The sequence below is a fragment of the Mustela putorius genome, unplaced genomic scaffold (genome assembly GCF_011764305.1).
Source record: "Mustela putorius furo isolate JIRA1106 unplaced genomic scaffold, ASM1176430v1.1 tig00000078_pilon_pilon_pilon, whole genome shotgun sequence".
Taxonomy (NCBI): Eukaryota; Metazoa; Chordata; class Mammalia; order Carnivora; family Mustelidae; genus Mustela; species Mustela putorius.
Window position 1 is genome coordinate 113,813 of NW_025421270.1, and position 22,180 is coordinate 135,992.

General features: G+C 53.2%; 1 protein-coding gene across 1 annotated transcript; it reads right to left on the reverse strand.

The window, feature by feature from the left end:
- Positions 1–14,604: 14,604 nt before the first annotated feature.
- LOC101683018 (sushi domain-containing protein 2) lies at positions 14,605–22,180 on the reverse strand. Its single transcript, XM_004742471.3, is given in 16 exon segments — positions 14,605–15,281; positions 15,433–15,535; positions 15,616–15,792; positions 15,937–16,206; positions 16,315–16,563; positions 17,426–17,578; positions 17,672–17,815; positions 17,890–18,158; positions 18,241–18,326; positions 18,525–18,726; positions 18,851–18,999; positions 19,001–19,026; positions 19,579–19,746; positions 20,164–20,315; positions 20,423–20,630; positions 22,029–22,180. Coding segments are annotated over 16 exon segments (2,463 nt in total). The 5' UTR covers positions 22,111–22,180; the 3' UTR covers positions 14,605–15,256.

Sequence of the window (22,180 nt, forward strand, 5' to 3'; positions counted from 1 at the left end):
CCCCCCCACCAAGTCTTCCCTAGGCCTCTCACCCAGGACTGTGGCGTACCCTTGCCCCAGGCTGCACTCCCCACCTGTATACTGTCTAGTCCAACATTAAAGAGGATGGTGGACCTCCGCCTGATTTGGGGTCTAGTTGTGGGACGGCACCCTTAGAAAGCACACTCACTGAGTTCCTACAGTCCTCCATGACACACCAGCATGGAGGTGTAGCAACCGAGACCTAGCAACCGGCTGGCCTCAGGCCAGCCCTGGACGGAGGTGGCACCCCACCACCCGCTGGGCCTCTGCAATATGCTGTCGGGGGCCTGCGTGTTGGTGGGAAGGCAGGGCTGTGGCCAAGAGGCACCTGCCCCTGACTTTTTCGCCAGGACCATCTCTGGAACTTGTCCTCTGTGCCAGGAAAAGGTCGGGTGGGTGAACTAGGACCTGCGACCCCCCCACCCCGGTCCCCAGTCCCAACAATTGCCCATGTTCTCACCCTCAGCACTGTTGGCATTTTGAATGAAAGAGTCTCTTGTGTTGGGGGGCTGTCCCCCCATTGTAGTGTGTTGAGCAGCCTCTCTGGCTTCTCCTTCCAGGATGCAGAATGCCCACTACCACCAGCAGTGGCCAAATCATCCCTAGTTGAAAATGACTGCTCTGGACCCTTTAGCCTCTAGTTGCTGAGAATGGCTTTGCCAGCTGCTGTGGTGGGCTGCCCTCCCAGAGGGTGCCTCACGGGACTGAGCTGGGGTTCCTGCCCCACACTGATTCCTGGGAGCACATCTCTACCTGGGCAGGGTCTGAGGCCCGTTCCACTGCTGAGCCATTGGTCGTGGCTTCCCACCCCACTTGTCACTTCTGCCGTATGAGGTTCACATTCTCAAGTGCTAGGGATCAGGATGAGGACCTATGGGGACCACACACGGGGAGAGAATGGGGTAGATGGGGAAGATCTGTGATTTTTGAGCTTTGACTGTGAGGGTCTAAGGGGGTATTCTGACAGACTCCAGGAGAAAGGACTGGGGACAAGGGTGGCTGACTTGGAGAAGGGGAACAGGCCTGCGATTGTCACTGTGCTCCGTGGTGGACCTCGGGGCTGCTCACTGCTGCACCTGACATCCTGGAGACCACAGCTCCTCCCAGAGTCTGACTTCGGCAGGGAGTGGGGAAGAGGACTTTTGGGAAGGGCAGGTCTGGTTCAGCAGTCAAGGGTGCAGAAAAAGTGGGCGGAGACAAGCAGCAGGAGTTGGGAGGGTGCAGTTTCTGACCTGGTGGGGTCCAGAGTCTGGCCCTGTGCTGTCAGGGGGGCCTCCCCTAGGGGAGGGCGCCTTGGCCACTGTCCCGATGTGTCCAGCACTTTGTTCACTGAACTTCACAACCCGCCGAAGTGACAGAGCTCCCCTCCACACTACTTTTGAAGCTTAACAGAAGTCCCAGGGCAGCTCTCACGGGCCCAGCAAAGTCCCCCCCCCCCCCCAGGCTCAGTTATCACACATGGGCTGATGGGTCCCCCACCCCCTCTCTGTACCAGGTTTCTGGATCATCAGACCCCATACCCACACGTCAGCTGTGGCCAGAGGCATCTCAGACTCAACACGCCCAGATGGAAGCCGGCTCTGAGGCAACCGGAAACTCTCTGGTGTCCTCCTCTCTGACCCTGGGGCACCCAATCCTCCCTCTCCCCCTCTGCCTGGCTCAGCCCTGGCCCCTTCGCCTTATCCCTCTCCACCTCCTTGGTGCGGCCACTGCCTCCACCCACTCCGTACTCATGACAATCATGGGCCTGGAAAAATCCCGTTAGGAGGCAGTGCAGAGCTCTCCTTGGTTCCTGGTGCCCCGAAGGAATCCCACTCCTCTCCCTCCATGCCCATCCACCCTCGGGGGCTTGCCCAGCCGGTGCCCACATCCCACAAGGACCACCAGCTATGTCCGTGATCCCACTTACCCAGCCGAGTCAGGGACTCCTTTGCACATCTTGCTACACAGAGGAAATCAGAACCAGGGCTAGAGTATCCCCCAAAATAACATCGGCACAGTACAGACCAGCCCCTACAGAATATGGCTAATGCGGGATCCAGGGGAAAATGCATTGTCTGAAACAATTGCATGAACTATAAGCATCAAAATGAATAAAGGATCTAAGTGAAAGTTAGTAAAGGAGCAGTCAGAACAATCAGGAAAGCAAGGGGAAAGGCTCAGTAACAACTGAAACTGAGACTGATAAATCTGAAAATCAGGAAACGGGTCTGGAAAAGGGTCTTTGGGAAAAAAATGGGTTATTCCACAGCTTACAGTACACAAAAAGAAGAAAATGCAAACATGCAAAAGGAATGACAGCGGGGGAATGAGCTCAGATATAGAGGAACTCAAAGGATCATTCATCCAAATAAATTTGGCAAGTTCAATAAAGTAAATTACTCTCTAGGATGATGTAAGTAGGGTTACATGGGACATACACTGAAGACATTGTTTATCTGAAATTCAAATTTAAGTGGGCATCCTATATTTTTGTTCGCTAAATCTGGCAACCTTTAATATAAATGACAGATCCAAGGAGGGGCAAAGATCTAGATGTGTCAACAATCACTGAAAAAAAAAAAATTAAGAACATTGCAGGAACACTGGCTTACCTCAAACACCCTTCTAGAAATTTCCTCAGGTGAAGTGTGTCCTGCCATTAAGGCCAGAGACCTGTCTTGCCAGTTAAGCCCCCCACAGGCAGGAGCAAGAAGGAAAATGTCTACATTCATTTTATGAAGCCAGCAAAACAACGACCCTAAAACCTTCTAAAGAGAACGACAGACCAGTTGTGTTTTTGAAATTCAACATGAAGTTCCTAAAAAATATTAGCATGGAGAATCTAGCAACACGTGGACACAATGACATGTCCCACCTCACCCAGTAGGGCAGACACCAGCATTGGCAAGAAAGGTCTTCTTCTTTCAGTGTATCCATGAGTGTGACTCTCATATCTTCTCTTCTATCCTGAGAGAGAAATGATTTATCTCTACAGAGAATGAGGAAGCACTTGACAAATTTCAATACCCCTTCTATTTTTTTTTTTGTTTAAAGATTTTATTTATTCATTTGAGAGAGAGAGAACACAAGCAGGGGAAGAGGGGGAGGGAGAAGTGAACGTCCCACTGAGCAGGGAGCCCCACATGGCCCATATCCCAGGACCTGGAGATGATGACCCGAGCCGAAGGCAGACGCTTAACTGATTGAACCACCCCAGGCGCCCCTCAACACCCATTCTTGATAAAAATGACAAAAGAAAGAAAGAAACCCACCAAAACCCCACTGAATAAAATGGGAATGAATGGGATACTCCTTTAATGCGAATATATGTCCCAAGGCAACAATATAAAACCTCTGCTGGGCATTGACCATGGGCTGGGTACCTGTCTATTGCTTTACATGTATTAACTCAACATATAATTCTCCTTAATGAAGTGGAGCTATGATTATCCCAGTTTTTACAGATGAGGATCCTGAAGTCATAATGAACCAAGGGTCATGCAGAATACACGCCAGAAACAAACGTCCGATACACTGATAGAGAAAATCAATCTTGATTCCTACCTCACACCAAATATAAAAATCAATGATGAATCTTAGGCCTAAATGGAGAAGTTAAAACAAGTGCTTGGGCAAGTGTTCCATCATCAATTATTATAAAGACCTTTATTTTCTTGAATTCCATCGGGGAGGGAAAAAATCAAGGGGCTCCTGGGTGGCTCAGTCAGTAATTGTCTGCCTTCGGCTCAGGTCATGATCCTGGGGTCCTGGAGTTGAGCTCCATGTCAGGCTCCCTGCTCGGTGTGGAGTCTTCTTCTCCCTCTCCCCACCATACCCCCTCATGTTCTCTCTTGCTCTCTCAAATAAAGAAAATATTTTTAAAAAATCAAGTAAACAAATCCATCCGAATTTGTTTTAAAACAAATTATAAACATACAGTTGTTAAAGCAGCATATGAGTAAACCTACGAAGTCAAGCAACCACAATATAAACTCCACAAAGAGTTGTAAATAAATATGGAAATCATGTCTCTGCTAAAGGAGCGGTTCAAAGCCATAAGAAAAAGATTGTTATCAATACCTCTTGGAACAAGTGGGCAGCCACCTAGGAAAATAATGAAGTGGGATCCCTACCTTTTTATCTACACCAAAATAAATTCCAGTCAGATCAAGACTGAAGTGTTAAAAGTGAAACCATATAAATCTATAAAAAATCAAATGCAGGGCACCTGGGTGGCTCAGTCGGTTAAGCGTCTGCCTTCCACTCAGGTCATGATCCCAGTGTCCTGGGATCAAGCCCTGCACCAGGCTCCCTGTTCGGCAGAGAGCCTGCTTCTCCCTCTCCCTTTCCCCCGCGCTTGCTCTCTCTCTCTCTCTGTGTCACATAAATAAAATCTTTTTAAAAAAGTTAAAAAAAACAACAAACAAAACATCACAAGGAAATTTTATTTATATTCTTAGAGAAAGGAAAACCTTTTTAGGCATGACATAAAAACAAGAAGTAAAAAGAAAAAAAAGAACACCAGATATATTTGAACACGTAAAAAGTAGAAATTTTGACGTAGAAAACTTCTTTAAAGACCAAAAAAAAACACAAATAAAAATCTTAAAAAAAAAAAAAAAGACCAACAGAGATTTGTGACGATGAGGGTGGAGCTAGAGCAGATTATGCTAAGCAAAATAAGTCAGAGGAAGACAAATACCATATGATTTCACTCAAACATGGAATTTTTTTTTTTTAAAGATTTTATTTATTTGACAGAGAGAGATCACAGTAGGAGAGAGGAAGGGAAGAGATCACAGAGAGAGGAAGGGAAGCAGGCCCCCTGCTGAGCAGAGAGCCCAATGTGGGACTCGATCCCAGGACCCTGAGATCATGACCTGAGCCGAAGGCAGCGGCTTAACCCACTGAGCCACCCAGGCGCCCTCATACGTGGAATTTAAGAAACATGACAAACGAGCAAAGAAAACGAGAGAGGAACCAAAAAACAGACTCTTAACTATAGAGAACAAACTGGTAGTAACCAGAGGAGGGGGGCGGAGGGGGGTGTACTAGGGAATGGGGATTAAAAATTACACGTACCCCGATGAGCCCTGAGTAATGAGCCCTGAATGGTCGAGTCACTACATTGTACGCCTGAAAGTAATATAACACTGTACGTTAATTATGCCGGAATTAAAACTCTTAATAAAAAATAGTTTCAGTACATAATGCTCTATGGGGTTGGGTTCTTTAATATTTAAATACTTAAATATTTAATGTCAAAGACCAAGTGTCCATTAGAAAGATGCACAGGGACATGGCTCATTGTAGACCACAGAAAGCGAGCTACAGTGATTGCTCTAACATAGAAAAAGTTGCTCAACCTCCCTCATAAATGAGCATGGCCAATAAAAAAAATAGTGAGACCCCCCGCAGGGACAAAGTAAATAACTCCAGGCTCAGAAAGCTTCCTCTGTGAGTTCTTCCAAACACTGATGGGAGGAAAAACACCAGTCTTACACAAACTCTTCCAGAGAACAGAAAAGAGGAAAGAGACATTGCACAATGCTTTAAATGAGGCAGCATCATCCTGAGAACAAAACCCGACAAAGAAATGTCAGGAAGGAAAAGTGGAGGGCGATTTCATCTGTGGACAGAGAGGCAAAACTCCTCAATGAATGATGAGCAAACCAAATCACTCCCAGTTGGCGTTTATTCTGGGAGTGCGAAACGGGTTACCCATGAGAAAGTCAAGCCATGTAATTCACTGTACTAACATAGTAACAGAATAAAGGGAAAAAAAAAAAAGAGAATCAGCCATCTCGATATATGCAGAAGAGAGTTTGGTAAGATTTACCAACTTGCATTCACAGTGAGAAGTTTCAGGAACTGTTAACGGAAAGAAACTTCCTTAATCTGATAAATTACAGCGGCAGAACCTTTAGAGAAAACGTCATACTTCGTGGTAAAACATAAAAAGCCTTCCTTCTGAGACTGTGACCAGCTCCTTTTGAGACCAAGATAAGCATGGTGGGCTGTCATCACTTCCTTCCATTAACAGCAGGGAAGTTTTCACTAGCGTAACAAGGTGAGGGAAAAAAAAAAAAAATAAGACACAAGGACTTTTCCGGGAAGGAGAACATAAAATTGTAGCTACTTTACAGATAAACCATTAGAAATCGATGAATTTCACACAATCACTGGAATCAAGGAAAATGTACAAAAAACCAATAGTATTTCTACATACCAGCCACAAATAGAAAACATTTTTGGAACTGAAATCATAAAAGTATTAAAAAAAAGAAAATCAGGGGCCTCTGGGAGGCTCAGTAGGTTAAAGCCTCTGCTTTTAGCTCAGGTCATGATCTCAGGGGTCCTGGGATGGAGTCCCAAGTCTGGCTCTCTGCTCAGTGCGAAGCTTGTTTCCCTTCCTCTCTCTCTGCCTGCCTCTCTGCCTACTTGTGATCTTTGTTTGTCAAATAAATAAATAACATCTTTAAAAAAAAAAATCAAAGCCTAAAAGTGAAACTAACATGGGTATGTGAGATCTTTATAATAAACATAAAATGGGAGAATTTTTAAAAGACCTAAATAAATGGAGACTTATACTAGGCTCATGAACCAGGAGGCTTCATTCTCCTCACATTCATCTAGAGAGTCAATGCAACCTTAATAAAAATCCTCAAAGAATTTTGGGTGGAAATTGGCAAGCTTCTTCTTCTTTTTTTTTTTTTTTAAATTTTATTTGTTTATTTGACAGACAGATCACAAATAGGCAGAGAGGCAGGCAGAGAGAGGAGGAAGCAGGCTCCCTGCTTAGCAGAGAGCCCAATGCGGGGCTCGATCCCAGGACCCTGGGATCATGACCTGAGCCAAAGGCAGAGGCTTTAACCCACTGAGCCACCCAGGCGCCCCTGGCAAGCTGCTTCTAAAATTCATGTGGAAACACCAAGAATCAAAACCAGCCCAGGCAATTTTGAAGAATAACATAAATGGAGGACTCACACTACTAGATATCAAGAACAAGCTATGTAATTAAGTAATTAGATAATTGATAAGTAAGGCAATTTGGTACTGGTGCGAAGATAAACTAGGCATAGGACAGAACAAAGACTCACCGTGCCTCTGATAGTGGGGACACAGCAGTGCAGAGGGCAAGGAGGGTTTTTTCAACACGTGGTAGCTGAGACAACTGGATATTTGCATGAAAAATGTGTATCCTGACCCCTACCTCACACCATGCACAATCTATTCCAGATGGCTTGCAGATTTCATTATGAAGTATGAAGCAACAATGCTTTTATAGGAAAAACACAAGACAGCTTTGTAACTTTGGAGTAGGCGAGTGTTTTCTTGGGACACAAGAAGTATTAACTATAAAAGAAAAAATTGATAGACTATATTAAAGAACTTCTGTTTGACAAAAGACATCATTAAAACAGTGAAAGTCATTAAAACAGCAGCAACTCACAGAGTGGGAGAGTATTTATACTACTTATATCTGACAACAAACTCTTATCCAGAGAAAAGAATTTCTACAAATTAATTTGAAACATCCAGGTAACCCAACAGAAAATGGGCAAAGGACTAGAACAGACTCCTCACAAAAGAGGTGCTCCAGATGGCCAATGAACATATGAAAAGGTGTAGAGCTTCACTAAATGTCAGAAAAATGCCAAGTAAGTATATGCTAGTATATGCTACTAGTCCATATACATGAAAATGGCCAAAATGAAAAAGACTGACAATACCAAGTGTTAGCGAAGATATAGCAAAAGGGAATTATCATACGTTGTTGGTGGGAAGGTCAGTGTTGGGGTCTGTTATCAAAGGAAAGAGACTGAGGCAAAGTGAAAGTTATGCAAAGCCTTATTCTATATCAAGCATTAGAAGTCAGACTGAGCAGCCAGGCCGCCTCCGAAGAGAGCGACCCTGCCCTGATCTCACAGGCTGGTTTTATAGGGCAGAACCGCAGACCCAAGGCTTCTATTGTTAAGGCATTTACTCCCGGAATTGATACCCGGAACCATAGCAGGAGCTACTGGGGCGTTTATTCCCATAATGAAATCCGTGGATGTAAACAACAATATGGCTACGTAGGCAATATGGAGTTGCTCTGGCTAAGCAGGCCCTAATAGTTAAACAGGTTTTAACATTAAGTCGGCCCTAACAGTCAGTTGTTAAAATCACTTTGGAAAATTGGCATTATCTATTAAAGCTACCAACACACACATGCCTCAGGCCCAGCAGTGCGTGTTTCTGGAAACTTACCCAACATAAATTCATATATTTTTTGTGTCAAAAGTAACATACAAAGGGGCTAGGGATGCCTGGGTGGCTCAGTGGGTTAAAGCCTCTGCCTTCGGCTCAAGTCATGATTCCTGGGTCTTGGGATTGAGCCCTGCATGGGGATCCCTGCTCAGCGAGGAGCCTGCTTCCCCCCTCTCTCTGCCTGCCTCTCTGCCTACTTGTGATCTCTCTCTCTGTCAAAATAAATAAATAAAATGTTTTAAAAAAATCAGTTCTGGGGCGCCTGGGTGGCTCAGTGGGTTAAAGCCTCTGCCTTCGGCTCAAGTCATGATTCCAGAGTCCTGGGATCGAGCCCCACATGGGGCTCTCTGCTCAGCAGGGAGCCTGCTTCCCCCTCTCTCTCTGTCTGCCTCTCTGCCTACTTGTGCTCTCTCTCTCTCTCTGTTAAATCAATAAATAAAATATTTTAATTAAAAAAATCAGTTCTAAACATTAAAAAAAAAAGTAGTGAGTGATGCTAGATACAGTCTGAAATGGATTTCGTAGTTCTGAAACATAACTGAAAAAACAGTGACTGGGAGATTTAAAAAATGTTTATAAAGGAAAATTTAAAGCATATACAAAATTATAGAGAATAGTTCACCCCACATATTCACCACCCAGCTTCAGAAATGATCAACTCCTATCCAAGGTTTTGATGGGGCAGAAATTTTTATACTTTTTTTTTTTAAGATTTTTAATTTATTGGGGCGCCTGGGTGGCTCAGTGGGTTAAGCTGCTGCCTTCAGCTCAGGTCATGATCTCAGGGTCCTGGGATCGAGCCCCGCATCGGGCTCTCTGCTCAGCAGGGAGCCTGCTTCCTCCTGTCTCTGCCTGCCTCTCTGCCTACTTGTGATCTCTCTCTCTCTGCGTCAAATAAATAAAATCTTTAAAAAAAAAAAAAAAAGAAAAAAGAAAAGAAAAGAGGGTCTCCTGCGTGGCTCAGTCATTAAGCGTCTGCCTTCAGCTCAGGTTGTGATCCCAGAGTCCTGGGATTGAGCCCCTCATTGGGCTCCCTGCTAAACAGGAAGCCTGCTTCTCCCTCTCCCACTCTCCCTGCTTGTGTTCCCTCTCTCATTATGTCTCTCTCTGTCAAATAAGTAAATAAAATCTTTAAAAAAAAAGGAAAAAACAAAAGACACATACAGAAATGTTCACGGCACTAGCCATTATAGCTCCAAACTAAGAAACCAACCCAATGTGCCTCAGCAGGAAAATGGATAAACAAATTCATTCGATGGAAGAATCCTCAAGAAAAAAAAAGTCAGTGACAACCTCATACCTCAACACGGATGAATCTTTGCACATGCAAAAAGAGCCAGGCACAAAAGAGGATCTCCCCTATGATTCCATCTTATTAAAGTAAAAAGCCCACAAAACTAACATAAGGTGTGAGAAATCAGTGACTAACCTGGGGACGAGGGGGAGGGCAGTGCCTGATAGAGAAAATGGGGGAGGGTGTAAGGGGGTTGGTACTGTTCAATTTCTTGACATGAGTGGTGGTTAACTGGGCATACTTTGGATTTTTTAAAAAAATATTTTATTTACTTATTTGAGAGAGGGAGAGAACAAGTAGGGGGAGTGACAGAGGGAGAGGGAGAAGCAGGCTTTCCACCAAGCAGGGAGTCCAATGTGGGGCTCGATCCCAGGACCTGGGCAGCATGACCTAAGCCGAATGCAGATGTTCAACAGACTGAGCCACCCAGGCGCCTCTTTGTTTTTGGATTAATTCATTGAGGTGGACCCTGGAGCAGTGTGCTTCCTTGCATTTAATTTATACTTGATTTATCAGGGTTCCCTCAGAGAACCTGCCACCGTGGGAGCTGGTCAAGGGACCTCTGTGAGACTGTTGTCTCCTAGCTGCTCTTGGAGCTTGAGCTTCGTGTGGCAGAGTCTGGAGGGCAGGCAGGTGGACGTTAGGTGGAGGGGGTGCTCCAGAGCTGGCTGGAACCCCGCTTGTGGGTTGGAGCCCACATGGATTAGTTGATACCCAACAGCCTTCTTGCTGCCAAGGGAGGCAAATGTTCCTGCAGAAGCTGGACACCTTTGTCAGGCACCCAGCCCAGCAGTAGAGAAGCTGAACGTGGCCTGAGGGCAAGTGAAACGGCTTCCGCCCTTGACCTCTTCTGGTGCCATCTGAGCTGAGCCAGTAGACACAACGATGAGTGTGAGCTATGAATGAGACCGCCGATCCGTTTCTCCCGCCTCCGAATTGGGCGGGAACTCTCTTGCGGTCCCTCCTGACCCAGATGGGAATTCTGGGAATGTCCAGTCTAGCCAAGTTGATGAGGGCCTCACCACATGTTTTATCTTTCTGGCAAAGAGCAAACAGTATGAAGCCTCCTTGTACTGATGGGGGTGAGGGGACCCGGCTCTCCCAGTCACTTAGGGTGTCAGTGAGTGCCACTCCAGGAGGACAATGCACGGGTTGTTTAACCAGCCAGTCCTCTGGTATGAACTGCTCCTGCAAATAAACCTGAACTTCCTGACAAAGGACAGCAGTGCTTGAAGAAGCAAAAGACTGAACACAGCTTCATGCCCACCAACTGGGGACTAGTTCCATAAACTTCAAATTTTTAATTTTGTATTGTAGGAAAATAACGTAAACATGGAACCTTCACCATCTGAACTCATTTAGAAGAGTCAGGCTTGGAGGCATTAAGCACTTTCAACGGTGGTGTTGACCCACCGTTGGCACCCATACCTCTCCAGAATGTTTTCATCTTCCCAGACTGAAACTTTGGTCCCATTAAACACTAGCTCCCCTCCCATTCCCCTCCCGGGCCCTGGTAAGTTTTTACTGTCTGTCTCTATGAATGTGGTGACTCTAGGAGCTTCGTATGAGCGGAATAGTACAAGCATTTTCCTTTTGTGTCTTTTTTTTTTTTTTAATATTTATTTGACAGAGAGACAGAGAGGGAGCACAAGCAGGGGTAGTGGGAGAGGGAGAAGCAGGCTTCCTGCTGAGCAGGGAGCCCGATGCAGACAGGGCTCCATCCCAGGACCCTGGGATCTCGACCTGAGCTGAAGGCAGACACTTAACTGACAGAGCCACCTGGGCGCCCCTGAGCAAGAAGTCTTCGCGTTTGCCCATGTCAGAGCCTGTGGAGAACATTCCGCCGCCGCGCGGGGCGTGCCACGTCTCCTTTACCCCTTCCACCGTCCATGGACACTTGGTTGCTTCCACCTTTTGGCTGTCATGAATAACGGTGCTGTGAACACTGACCTATCTTGAGTATTTAAAAACCTTATGCCCATAGAATCTATTTTCAACAGTAATGTACAACGTCAGACCATCTTTTTGTATCCCTGCCCCTGGCATTAGAGTTAAGAGAAACTGCTGCAAAAATGGGCCTCAAAATGAATTATGATTTGGGATACCTGGGTGGCTCAGTGGGTTCAAGCCTCTGCCTTCAGCTCAGGTCATGATCCCAGGGTCCTGGGTCGAGCCCTGCATCTAGGTCTCTGCTCAGCAGGGAGCCTGCTCCTCCTCTCTCTCTCTCTCTCTGCCTGCCCTCTCTACCTACTTGTGATCTCTGTCAAATAAATTAAAAAAAAAAAAAAAATATAAAATCTTTAAAAAAAATGTACTATGGTTAAATCACCAGTTTTTCTTGTTCTGGTGGTAGTACCGGATGGCTGAACAGGTCAGTGGGGGGGGGGGGGAGGGTTCCCTGCCACATGCTGAGGACCCACGTTGGTCCAGAGCCACCCTTATAACAGAAGGCAGCAGAAAGATCTTGGAGGGATGTACCCTGTTCTTTTCTGCTCGCTTGGCACGAGGTACAACTCAGTCCCGTGACCACCCCAGCGCAAGGGGCGCTAGGAAATGCAGTCCGGTGTGCAACCCAGGAGCGGCATCTGGGTTTCCCGGGCTGCTTGGCTCTGCTGTCTGCAGGCACCTACTCAATCTCACTTCCCTAATGGTTTTTGTCCTTTGAAGTTCTGCTGGAATGGGACTCCTCCAGGAAGCATGCCTTGATTTCCTACTCCTGAGACATACTGCACTGAGTTTGCCCCCACAATCGGCAGCCGTCGGACTGTGAGCTCTGAGGAAAGAGGCGGCCCAGGGAAGACACTCAACCACCCCAAGGCTTGCAGAAGGAGCCAGGCTGGCCAAAGAGGGGGCCCTGCTCCCCACTGTGCTGTACCAGTCTCTTGGCCCTGTGCTTCCCACTGTCTTCAGCTAATGGGCGGCCTTAGGGAGAGGTCGGAGGGTGGAAGCAACATGTGCTTCCCCCATCTTGGGCCTGTGGCTCCTGCTAGGACCCTCTGGCCTGCATGGTTCCTGCTGTGAGGTTCCCACGTTTGTGAGCACCTGGGCCTGGCTTTGTCACCCTCCTTCTTTTGTTCCTCAGCCCAGGGCTGTTGCTGGGGTCCCGTGGTGGCCTCACCAGCTACTTGGCTTGCGTCCGGATTCTCCCATCCCTGTGTTTCTACGTTCTTGGATTATTGTCTCTCAAACCCCAACCAATACAAAAGATAAGGGGCTAGACATTGGGGTCTGCTAACTTGGCACTGTGGTTTGGGGAAACCACTCCCCTGAGACGGTGGTCCTGCCTTTGAGGTCTCTAACAGGAGTCTTTGTGGGACTCTGGGACCTTTTGCCTCACACAGGCCCAGCAGTACCCGACTCCCTTGAGTCCCATGGGAAAACCCATCAGGTGTGGGGCTTCCCAGCCTGGCCTGTCCCTGGCAGCGGGAATTCCAGACGTCTGGGGGCCAGGGCCACAGAGAGCGCACCCCTTCTGTGGGGGAGGGTTTGGGGCAGCTCTTGGTCCCAACAAGTGCAGGTTGGGAAGCCAGAGGGAGGCTATGTTTTTCTCTTTTAGGATGAAGCGTAACTGCCCAGGTCTGTTGGAGTGGGAGCCTCACTATTCCTCAGACTGGGTGGCACTTCTCTTCCTCTGAGCCTCGCCCAGGCTGTTCCTCTGCCTGGAACGTCCTCGCTAACCAATCACGTCTCTGAGAATTGGACCTAACCTTTCAGTTATGGCCCAGGAGTTGTGAGCTTTCCCCTGACATCCCTGGGGTACCTGCTCCCCCAGGTCCAGGGTGCCTCAGGAGGAAACTGACCTGTCACCCACTGTCTTGTGCCTGGACCAGCACTGAGGATTCAGGTCTGTGGGAAGCCAGCCCTGTCTTACCACATCTGCAGAGAGGAAAGTACCTGCTCAGTGGCCAAAGAGCCAGCTCTCAGCCCCAGCCTGCCCTGAGCTGGAAAACAGTGAGGAAGCAGCAGCGTGGGTCCTGACCCCCATATCCCTCCTTAGGTCTCTTGGGTACCACCCTATGAAGACCCCCAACCCCTCTCATCTGTTCTCTGAACATACCCCATCATGCAAGACTACCTCCTCCAGGAAGCCTTCCAGACTGCACCTGCCCCTACCACCCAACTTTCCCACCTTTGCCCAGGACCCTCAGCCAATGGTAAGTCTAGCAGGGTGGGGAAGCTCTGCTTCTGCCCCTGGTGGCCAGTGCCAGCTGGATGGCCTGTGCTCCGGAGACTGCGGGATGACTCAAGGCCTTCCTAGCAGAGGGCGATGCAGAAGTGGGCCTGCATGGGCCTTGCTTGGTCAAGGTAGTGACAAGCCCACTGGCCCAAATGGAGAGTCTGCGGACTGTCAGGACCTGGTGGTCTAGGTCCCATCTCTGTTCCTACCATCTGCTGCCCCCACGTGGCCACTATCAGCACTGCAGGTCGCAGTGAAGGGAGCCTCCACTTCCACTCATTGCCTCCCACCCAAGGTTTTACATCCCTTGGGCAAGCTCGAGCCACTGGCCTGGACCAGGGCGAAATCAACCTCCAATCCTCTCCTCCACTGTGCTTTCCCGGAGACCCATGATGCAAGCCTGGTCCTAGCCTATGCTGCCAAGGCCCTCCCCTAGCTCACCACTCAGCACCCTCCCTAGCAATAGCATGAAACCTGATCTCCATACCCCGCTTCTGGACACTCTTAGGTAAAGAGCCCAGGCACCCAGAACATGGGCTCTGGTAGTGCTGGGGCAGGGGAGGGGCCCAGGGGCGGGCTGGGCTGGGACAGCAGGCTGCAGGGGTGGGAAGTGCAGGTGCCAGTGCTGGCCCCACCCCCTCCTGGGCACCCAGCATGGCACGCCATGGTGAACGCTTTGCAGACACAGTCCCTTGTCTTCAGCCCAAGAAGTGGCCACTGTTCTCAATCCCACTTTTCAGGTGGAGGCAGGCCAGTGAGGGACCCACCCTAGGTGGCTAGACAGTGGACCAAGGTTTGCTCTCGGTGCTGCCGGCCCCACAAAGCAACCACGGAACCGTCCAGAATCAAAGTGTAGCATGAGCACCAGGACACCAGGGAGGGGGCACCACAGGCTTGTTTTCTCTGGGTAGAGAGGGAGGGGTATCTCAAGTGACATTCCAGTAGAGTTAGAAGGGACATTCCAGAAGAGTTAGAAGTGACATTCCAGAAGGGTTAGAACTCCGAGCCTGGAGTTCAGAGAGTGACCCTCCACACTGGGGTCCTGAGGCCTCTCCCACCGAGGCTGGGCCAAGTCCTGCAATCAAGGCAGCTGGGTGCTAAGGCTCCTGTGTTGGGGCACCAGGGACCAGTGGATTGGGATCACAGGTTTTCAGACACGGAATCTGAGGTACCACCATTTGAGTTTCAAGTACCAGAGTGCTGGATCTCTGGAGACAGGTGATAGAATTGGAGGGAACTGAGTCTGGGGGTGAGAGCTTAGACTACTTGGGGACTAGAGCACCAGGTGCCTGTCGGGAGCTTCCCGGCTCGAGCCAGGTGTCCAGGTCTAAGGAGACAGAGCAGGGCACTAGGGTAAGGGTACACATGGGCATTAAAGGCTCAGGTATCAGGTGTCCAGGGTCCCTGTACATGGTGCAAGGGATAGGGGGATCGAAGTGCCGGGGTGCACGCTCTCCAGCGCTTTCTCCTGGGAGGCTGGTCTTGGCTCCAGGTTCTTGGTCTCTGGCTGTGGGCCAAATGAGCCTCCTTCAGGGCTGCGAACCCCAGCTGGCCCTGGAACAGAGACACCATCTAGAGCAGACATGGGGGGCACTGTGGGGTCTCAGTGGGCTGAGACTCTCCCTAGTGCCAACAAGGGAGGGGCACAGATGGGGGTCCCGCTGGCAGAACCCTGGGTCTGTGGGGCTGGGGGGCGGGGCCTCACATGTTGCCCTTCCTGCGGCGTAGAAGCACATACACCAGCGCGACCAGAGCCACCACGGCCAGGCCTCCGAAGATGATGCTCAGTAGGACCGCATGGCTCCGAGCTGGAAACAGGGCAGAGGGGTGAGGGCACTTGCGGGCGAGGTGGGGTGGGGGGAGAGGCAGGTGGGCCGGGCACCCTCACCTGGCTGGCACATGGGGCTGGGCCTGGACCAGGTACCATCGGCCTGGCAGGTGCTGGCCTCTGCCCCAAACAGGTTGTAGCCGCTGTCACAGTGGAAGTGGACTGTGGAGCCCGCCAGGTAGCTGATCCCCTCCTTGTGCCCATTGAGGGGCGGAGCCAGCCAGCCGCAAGACGTCACTGGGGTAGGGGACCAGGAGTAGAGCACAGGATGACGCTACTGGCCGACAACCCCCACCCCCTACGCTGCAGCTACCAGCTTAGGAGGTCACGTCCCAGCAGGACGTGCCCATCCCATCTCTTCGGGCCCCCAGCCGCCCTCACCAGGCCGCAGGCTCTGCATACGATGCTGGTGCCGCTGGTGGGCCATCAGCGTGCCGTTGCCCACGCTCAGGCTCCCAGTGGCCATCACATCAAAAGCGCAGAAATGGTCATCTCCACATAATTCAGCCACCTCGGGCTGATTGGGGTTGGGGGTGGTCTCCTCGGCGAACAGGGGCTGAAAGGTGTAGTCATGCTTGGACTGATACAGGAAGTTGTTGACCAGGAACCAAGAGTCATAGGTAAGCAGGGACGAGGCGTTCTCCACGGCCCCTGGGGAGACACACAGCGGGTCGTGCTGGTGGCTGACGGTTCTGGAGTGTCTCCCCCTTTACACTGCCATGTTCCCCCCCATCCCCAGTGGGCCTCAGGGTCACTCACAGTCGGCCCCAAAGCGGAACAGCTCCCGGGAAGTGGACTTGGGGGGCAAGACCCTCCCATTGCGCAGGGTAAAGTCGTCGGTGGGGTCATCATTCAGTGTCCCAAGAAGGCCTTGCGTGTGGGTAAGGAACTTCTCAGGCAGGAGAACAGTCACACTCAGGAACGGACGCTGGGCGAGGACCTCCAGGCCAGCCCCTGATGACAGCATGATGGACACGCTGTCTTGGGCAGCTATGGACAGGAACATACCTGGGCACAGGGGGATCTGGAGTCAGGGTTGTCCACTCAGGGCACCGTGCCGTGACTCCACAGCCCCAGGGTGAGTGCAGCAGCCTCCGTGGGCTCCCAGGGGAGGAGAAGGTGTCCCCAGGGCCAACCCTGCTGTGACCCTCCCTCACCCCAGGCCCACACTTTTTCTGGGACCCCCCCCAGGCTCCGAAGGGACCCCCCTCACACCAAGGCCCTGGCTGGGGGGGGTGGGTCACCTGTGGGCCCTCACTCCTCAAGAAAGGCAGCAGCCATGCCCACCTCCACCCTTCCTGGGAGTCCCTGTAACCATCCGCAGTAGCAGGCCCAGCCCAGGTCCTGACCTGACCCACCCCAACCGCAAGAAACTCATTTCATTAGCTCAGTTCCCTGAGGTTGTGCCACCACAGAAGGGGCGGACAGAGGGCTGCTCCTTAGCCCTTGGGGCCGACCAGCATCCTCGAAGCAGGTTATTCCCTATCACTGCAGCTTCCAGCTCCTCGTCCCACCATCCGGGCATCTCAGGATTCTGATCACATGGCTGGGGCTCCATGGGTGTGAAAGCATGAGATGAGACCAGGTGCCCAGGCTGGACCTCCCTACCTGGGGCCTAGAACCTCACTTGCCCAGACAGCCGTGGGCCCGGGGACGTGGGTCCACTGTGCTGGGCCCCCCACCATGGGGCGCAGGGGAGAGGGGCAAACTTGCGCCGCTAAGCTGGGACAGCATACGGACCATATCGAGGCCCCCATCTCCAATTCCATGCCCCAAAGCCCAGGGCCATGGCCACCATGAGAGGCAAGGCTCAGGTGGGAAGGAGAGGCGTGAGAGCAGCCCGCAGAAGCTCCCGGGCCATCCCGCTCACCTTTCAGGTCCATCCAGCTCTGTTCCGCGAAGTTGAGCACCTCCTGGTTCAGCAGCACCTGCAGCACCTCGCCATCCAGCCGGACCTCCACTACGTCCGAGTTGCCCTCCTGGACAGCCACAGCCATCAGCCCTGTGCCTTGGTCCTGCGCGCCTGGCGGGGCACATGCAGAGCGGGGTGCTCAGCATCACCCTTCCTCCTGGGAAGACCCCCAAGCCTCCCGAAGCCCGCGGGCCTCAGCCTCACCCTCTGAGGTCGTCCGGGTCTGGGCCCGCCCGTGCACCCTTAAGTTGGTCAGTGTGGCCTCCAGCAGCACGTACTCGCCACGCCCATTGAAAGTGAAGTTGGCGCCATCGAAGGTGACAAAGTGTGGGTCCCCGAAAGTGGAGGCTGGGGAGAGCAGAGGGTCAGGTGGGCTGCTCTGGTGCAGCCCTGCTTGGAGCCTGGCCTCTGTTGGCACCCACCTAGGCGCGACGGCCGGTAGCTCCGACAGTCACTGGACGGCCGCCGCCGCATGTACCGGGAGCATTCGGGCGCCCAGAGGCAGCAGTGGTAGAAGCTGACGACATCGTAGAGCCAGTGGGAGAGGCCAGGCACGCGGGGTGGCGTGCGGAACGGGGGTGCGCCCCAGTCGTGGCCGCGGTCTGGGGTGCTGCCCCCCGTTGAGTCGGCCGTCAGGAGCAGGGTGCCAGCCGCCGTGTAGCAACACTGCTGGCCGGAGGCGTACCGGGGGCTGGGGGCAAGGACAGGTCAGGGCCACAGGGTTGATGCCCAGCCCCAGCCCCCCCGGCCCCCCCACTGCCTGGGGGGCTCACCTGGCTTGCACAGAGCGCACGCAGTGTACAGCCCCAGGGTGGTAGGTGCACACGCTGCCGTGCTCAATGTCACAGCCGTAGTCCGTCTATAGAGCGGGAGGCTGCTGTCAACTGCGCGAGCCTCAGGCTCTGCCACCCCCTCCCCGGGACCTGACCCCTCCCCTTTTTAGCCCTCAGACCCCAGCCTCACCTCCCTGGGGCCTCTAACTACATGCCCACCCTGGCTGCCTCTAGCTGGCCCCTCGCCCTCTCCAGGGCCCGCCCCAACTGGGGTTGAGGCTTACGTGGAAGCGGCCCGAGTCAGCCCGGGCCTGAGCCAGGGTGCAGGGGCAGTCCGGCACCTCCTCCAGGAAGTTGGGCAGTTGGTCCTCCAGGTCCTCCCAGGCCAGGCACTGGGCCCGGGCCCAGGCCTCGGGGTCCACCTGGAAGTCCTCACCCAGGTGCCAGGCCAGCGCGTGCTCGTTGCTCCAGAGTGCGTGCACGTCTCTGTGGGGGAACCGTGAGCACACTAAGGGCCTCACCCTTCCTCCGTCCCCCCTGCCCCGGGGGCCTCCCCGTTCAGCGTGCTGAGCAGCGGCCCATCCTCTTGGCCAGGGCCCGGGGCCCTTACTTCTCCCCTGCATAGTATCTGCTGCTGATGATCCGAAGTGCACCCACTTCCCATCTCTGGTAGTTCTGTGGTGCAGGCTTGGGAGTGAAGGTGAAGGCGCCAGAGTTGGGGATGTTCGTAGCCAGAGGGTACAGGTACGACCACTTTGCAAACCCACTTATCTGAATATGGTGTCCCTGAGGGAGAGAAGGCCTTCGTCAGCCCTGGGGTCCCTCCCAAAGGGGGCAGAGGAGGGGGCCAGGAGCCCATCTTTGGTGCTCAGAGAGGCCTGACAGATAGACAGGACAGATGATTCCCAGAGGAAGGCCCGCCCCACTGCCCCAGCAAGGACTCTGGCTCAAGGGACCACCATCTCCTCTTCCCACATGTTAGGGTCCCAGACCCACCTCCAGGCCGGGTCTAGAGCCATGCTAACAGTCCAGGGCCTTGGGAAGGCTGGGTAGAGCAAGCTTCTTCTGTTTCCAAGGCAAGCCCTAGATCCAAGGGCTGGTAATGTCCATACCTCCTCTCAGGGCTGGGTCCAAGCAGCCGGGGGGCCTCCAGGCTCCCCCCACTCACGTACTTCCCCCCTTTCCTGTTTCTTGCCAGTGCCCTTCCCACTCAGCATCCCTGCGCCCGGGATCCGGCCCTGCCTGGGATCCCTTCACTCCCACCTCTGTACGCCCCCAACTCCCAACCCTCAGGGCCCACAGAGCAACACCGTCGGGCCAGCCTTGGGCTGGCCTTACCTGTCTCCTCATAGCCCCAGAGCTCGATGATGACAGACTGTGTGGACAGAGCCGAGGGCTCCCAGGTCACGGTGAGGTTTCCCGTGATCCCAGCTGTGCCATAGTACTGCCAGCGTGTCTCATTCACCAGCTCGCTCTTCTCTGTTTCTGACACTTTGTTGGGGTGCACTGGGCAGGGGGTGAGGGGTAAGCGGAAGCCTGAGGCTCCGGGGGCTCTGAGAGCTGGGCGTGCCTCCCAAGGACCAAGTCCCACTGGAGCACCGTCTCTCCCAGACCCTCGCTGTCAGGAAAGGACAGAGGCTGCGGGGGAGGTGGGGCCCTGGCCTCCCCGCCTTCTCCTGGCTTGCCTGAGCCGAATGACCCACCTTGCCAGGGGACCCTGGAAGCCCCCAATCCCCTTTTGGGCTGGGAATCCTGTGTGGATGCCAGGAGGCAAGGGGAGGAGCTTGAGAACCCTGGCCCCCCTGGTCGGGCGCACCTCCAAAGGGACTGGTTTAGCCAGAGCAGCTGGGCAGGGCTGGCAGGCGATGCATGCCTAGGGTAATTCCCTGTAGGGCCGCCCAGGCTCAGTAAGGCGGGACTCACCAGCCAGCCAGGTCCCGGAGCGTGGAAAGGAGCGACCATTGTCCAGGGAGAGTGTGAAGGGGATGCGGCCTGTCTCATACAGCAAGGGGGACACACAGTGCACACGTCCAAAGGAATCCACGTGTCCGAGGGTCTGGATGCTCTCCTTAAACCTGTGAGGGTTGCAGGTGGCAGGAAAGGCGGGGCCTGGGTGGGGAGACCCCAGCCAGCCAGTTGCCCCTGGGTCCCCAGCAGGCACAGAGCCCCTCGGGCCTCCCACCTGCAGATCACGCCTTCAGTGGGGCTGAACCAGTTGAGATGCTGCACTACGAAGTCCTTGCCACCCATCATGGAGCCCGAGTAGGGAGAGATTTCCAGGCAGAAGTCCCGAAAGTCTGAGCAGCAGGAGCTCAGGCCGGAGCAGGTTGGGTGGCAGGAGCAAGACCCATCCCGGTCTCCACAGCGCTGGGAGCAGCTCCCAGGGGCACCTGGAGGAGAGGGCCCTGAGCGCCTGGCTGCCCCACAGGCAGGCCTGGGCATTTCTTTTCCCAGCACCCAGGACAGAGAAGCATCCCCAAGAGAATGCGGACCAGGAATTGCACTGACCGCCAAGTGAACAGACTAGAAACCCACAGGCCCTGTGGGTTGAGGGATCCTTGGTACCATGATCTTGCAGTTGCCTGAATGACTTGCCAGAAGGAGGGGAGATAAAGGGCAAATGCCTCCAAGCAGAGATTTTTGCAGCATCAAGAGAAGCCTCTAGGGCAGGACTGACCTTCGGCCACCAAGTCCCAGGAGACCGCAACCTCATGACAGCCAGAAGTGGCTGAGCCCAGTCTCTGAGCTGGGAGCTGGTCTCTGGGTCGATGGACCTGGCCTGGTGGACCTTCTGGAGTCTCACTGGAAGCCTGACAGGAGCTCATTCCCCAGCCTCAATGTGCCCCATCTCCCTTTGCCAGGCAACACTGGCTTACGGACTGTGGCCCCCAAAGGAGCCCCACCCTTAGGGGAGAGGGTGAGGAGTGCTCCTCTCCTCTGAGGGGAAAGGAGAGTCATCTCCAGCAGAGGGCTGGAGGGTGGTTTTGTGTGGGGCTATGGACATCAGGCCTCAGGGGATGGACCCTTGACAGGACTCCATACCTCTGTAGCAGGAGTGGCTGGGCAGACTGGAGGGTGGTCACTGCAGACACCGAGGCAGAGATCACATGTCCCACCTGGCCCTTCCCTACCACTCCACCAAAGGAGGCCAGTCAAGGGCTGGGGTTGGACCTGAGCCACCCCAGGTGACCCCACTTCACCCAGCACAGGGACTGGCACTCAAGAGAGTCCATAAATATTTATTGACAGAGAATGTGAGGGCTCAAGGCAGTGGGGGAGGAGGCTGAATGAGGCCAGTAAGAGAGCTAAGGGGTTGAAGGGTGGTGGCGCTTCCCTGGAACAGGAGAGGGTGTGGCGGTGGGGGGGGGGGGGGATGTTAGCTGGGAGCCTGACTCTGGGGTAGGAGCCTTCCATCCAGACTTTCCTCGGATTCAGCCCCACCCTAATAAGGACCCACAGTCTTGCCTCTCACACCCTTCCCCGCGACTTGGGGCTGCAGACTGAGGACTCTTCTGAGACCTCCCACTGCCCCTGGTGGAGGGGGGGCACTTTCCTCCCAGGCAGCCGGCACCTCCCAGCGGGTTCAGGGTGGGCAAAGCCCAGACTCCATCCTGCCTGCAGCTCCTGGACCCTGGGCATCCCGGAATTTCTTCTCACAACCCCCAGTACAGTCCCAGATGGCCTGACAGATGGACAGAGGCTGAGCAGAGGGGCGTCCACCTGGGCACGGCCGCAGCAGCAAGCAGGGAGAGGGAAGACGGGGGCAGAAGCTCAGGGTGAGGGCGTACCTGCCGCAGGCCGGGGGCCGGGGCCGGGGACTGTCGCGAGCAGCAGCAGCAGCAAGGCCCAGAACAGGACGGGCGGCTTCATCGTTCGGCCTCAATCCGCAGCCTTGCCTCGCAGCAGTGGCTGGCGGGTTGCGGGCTGGCTAACTCCCCTC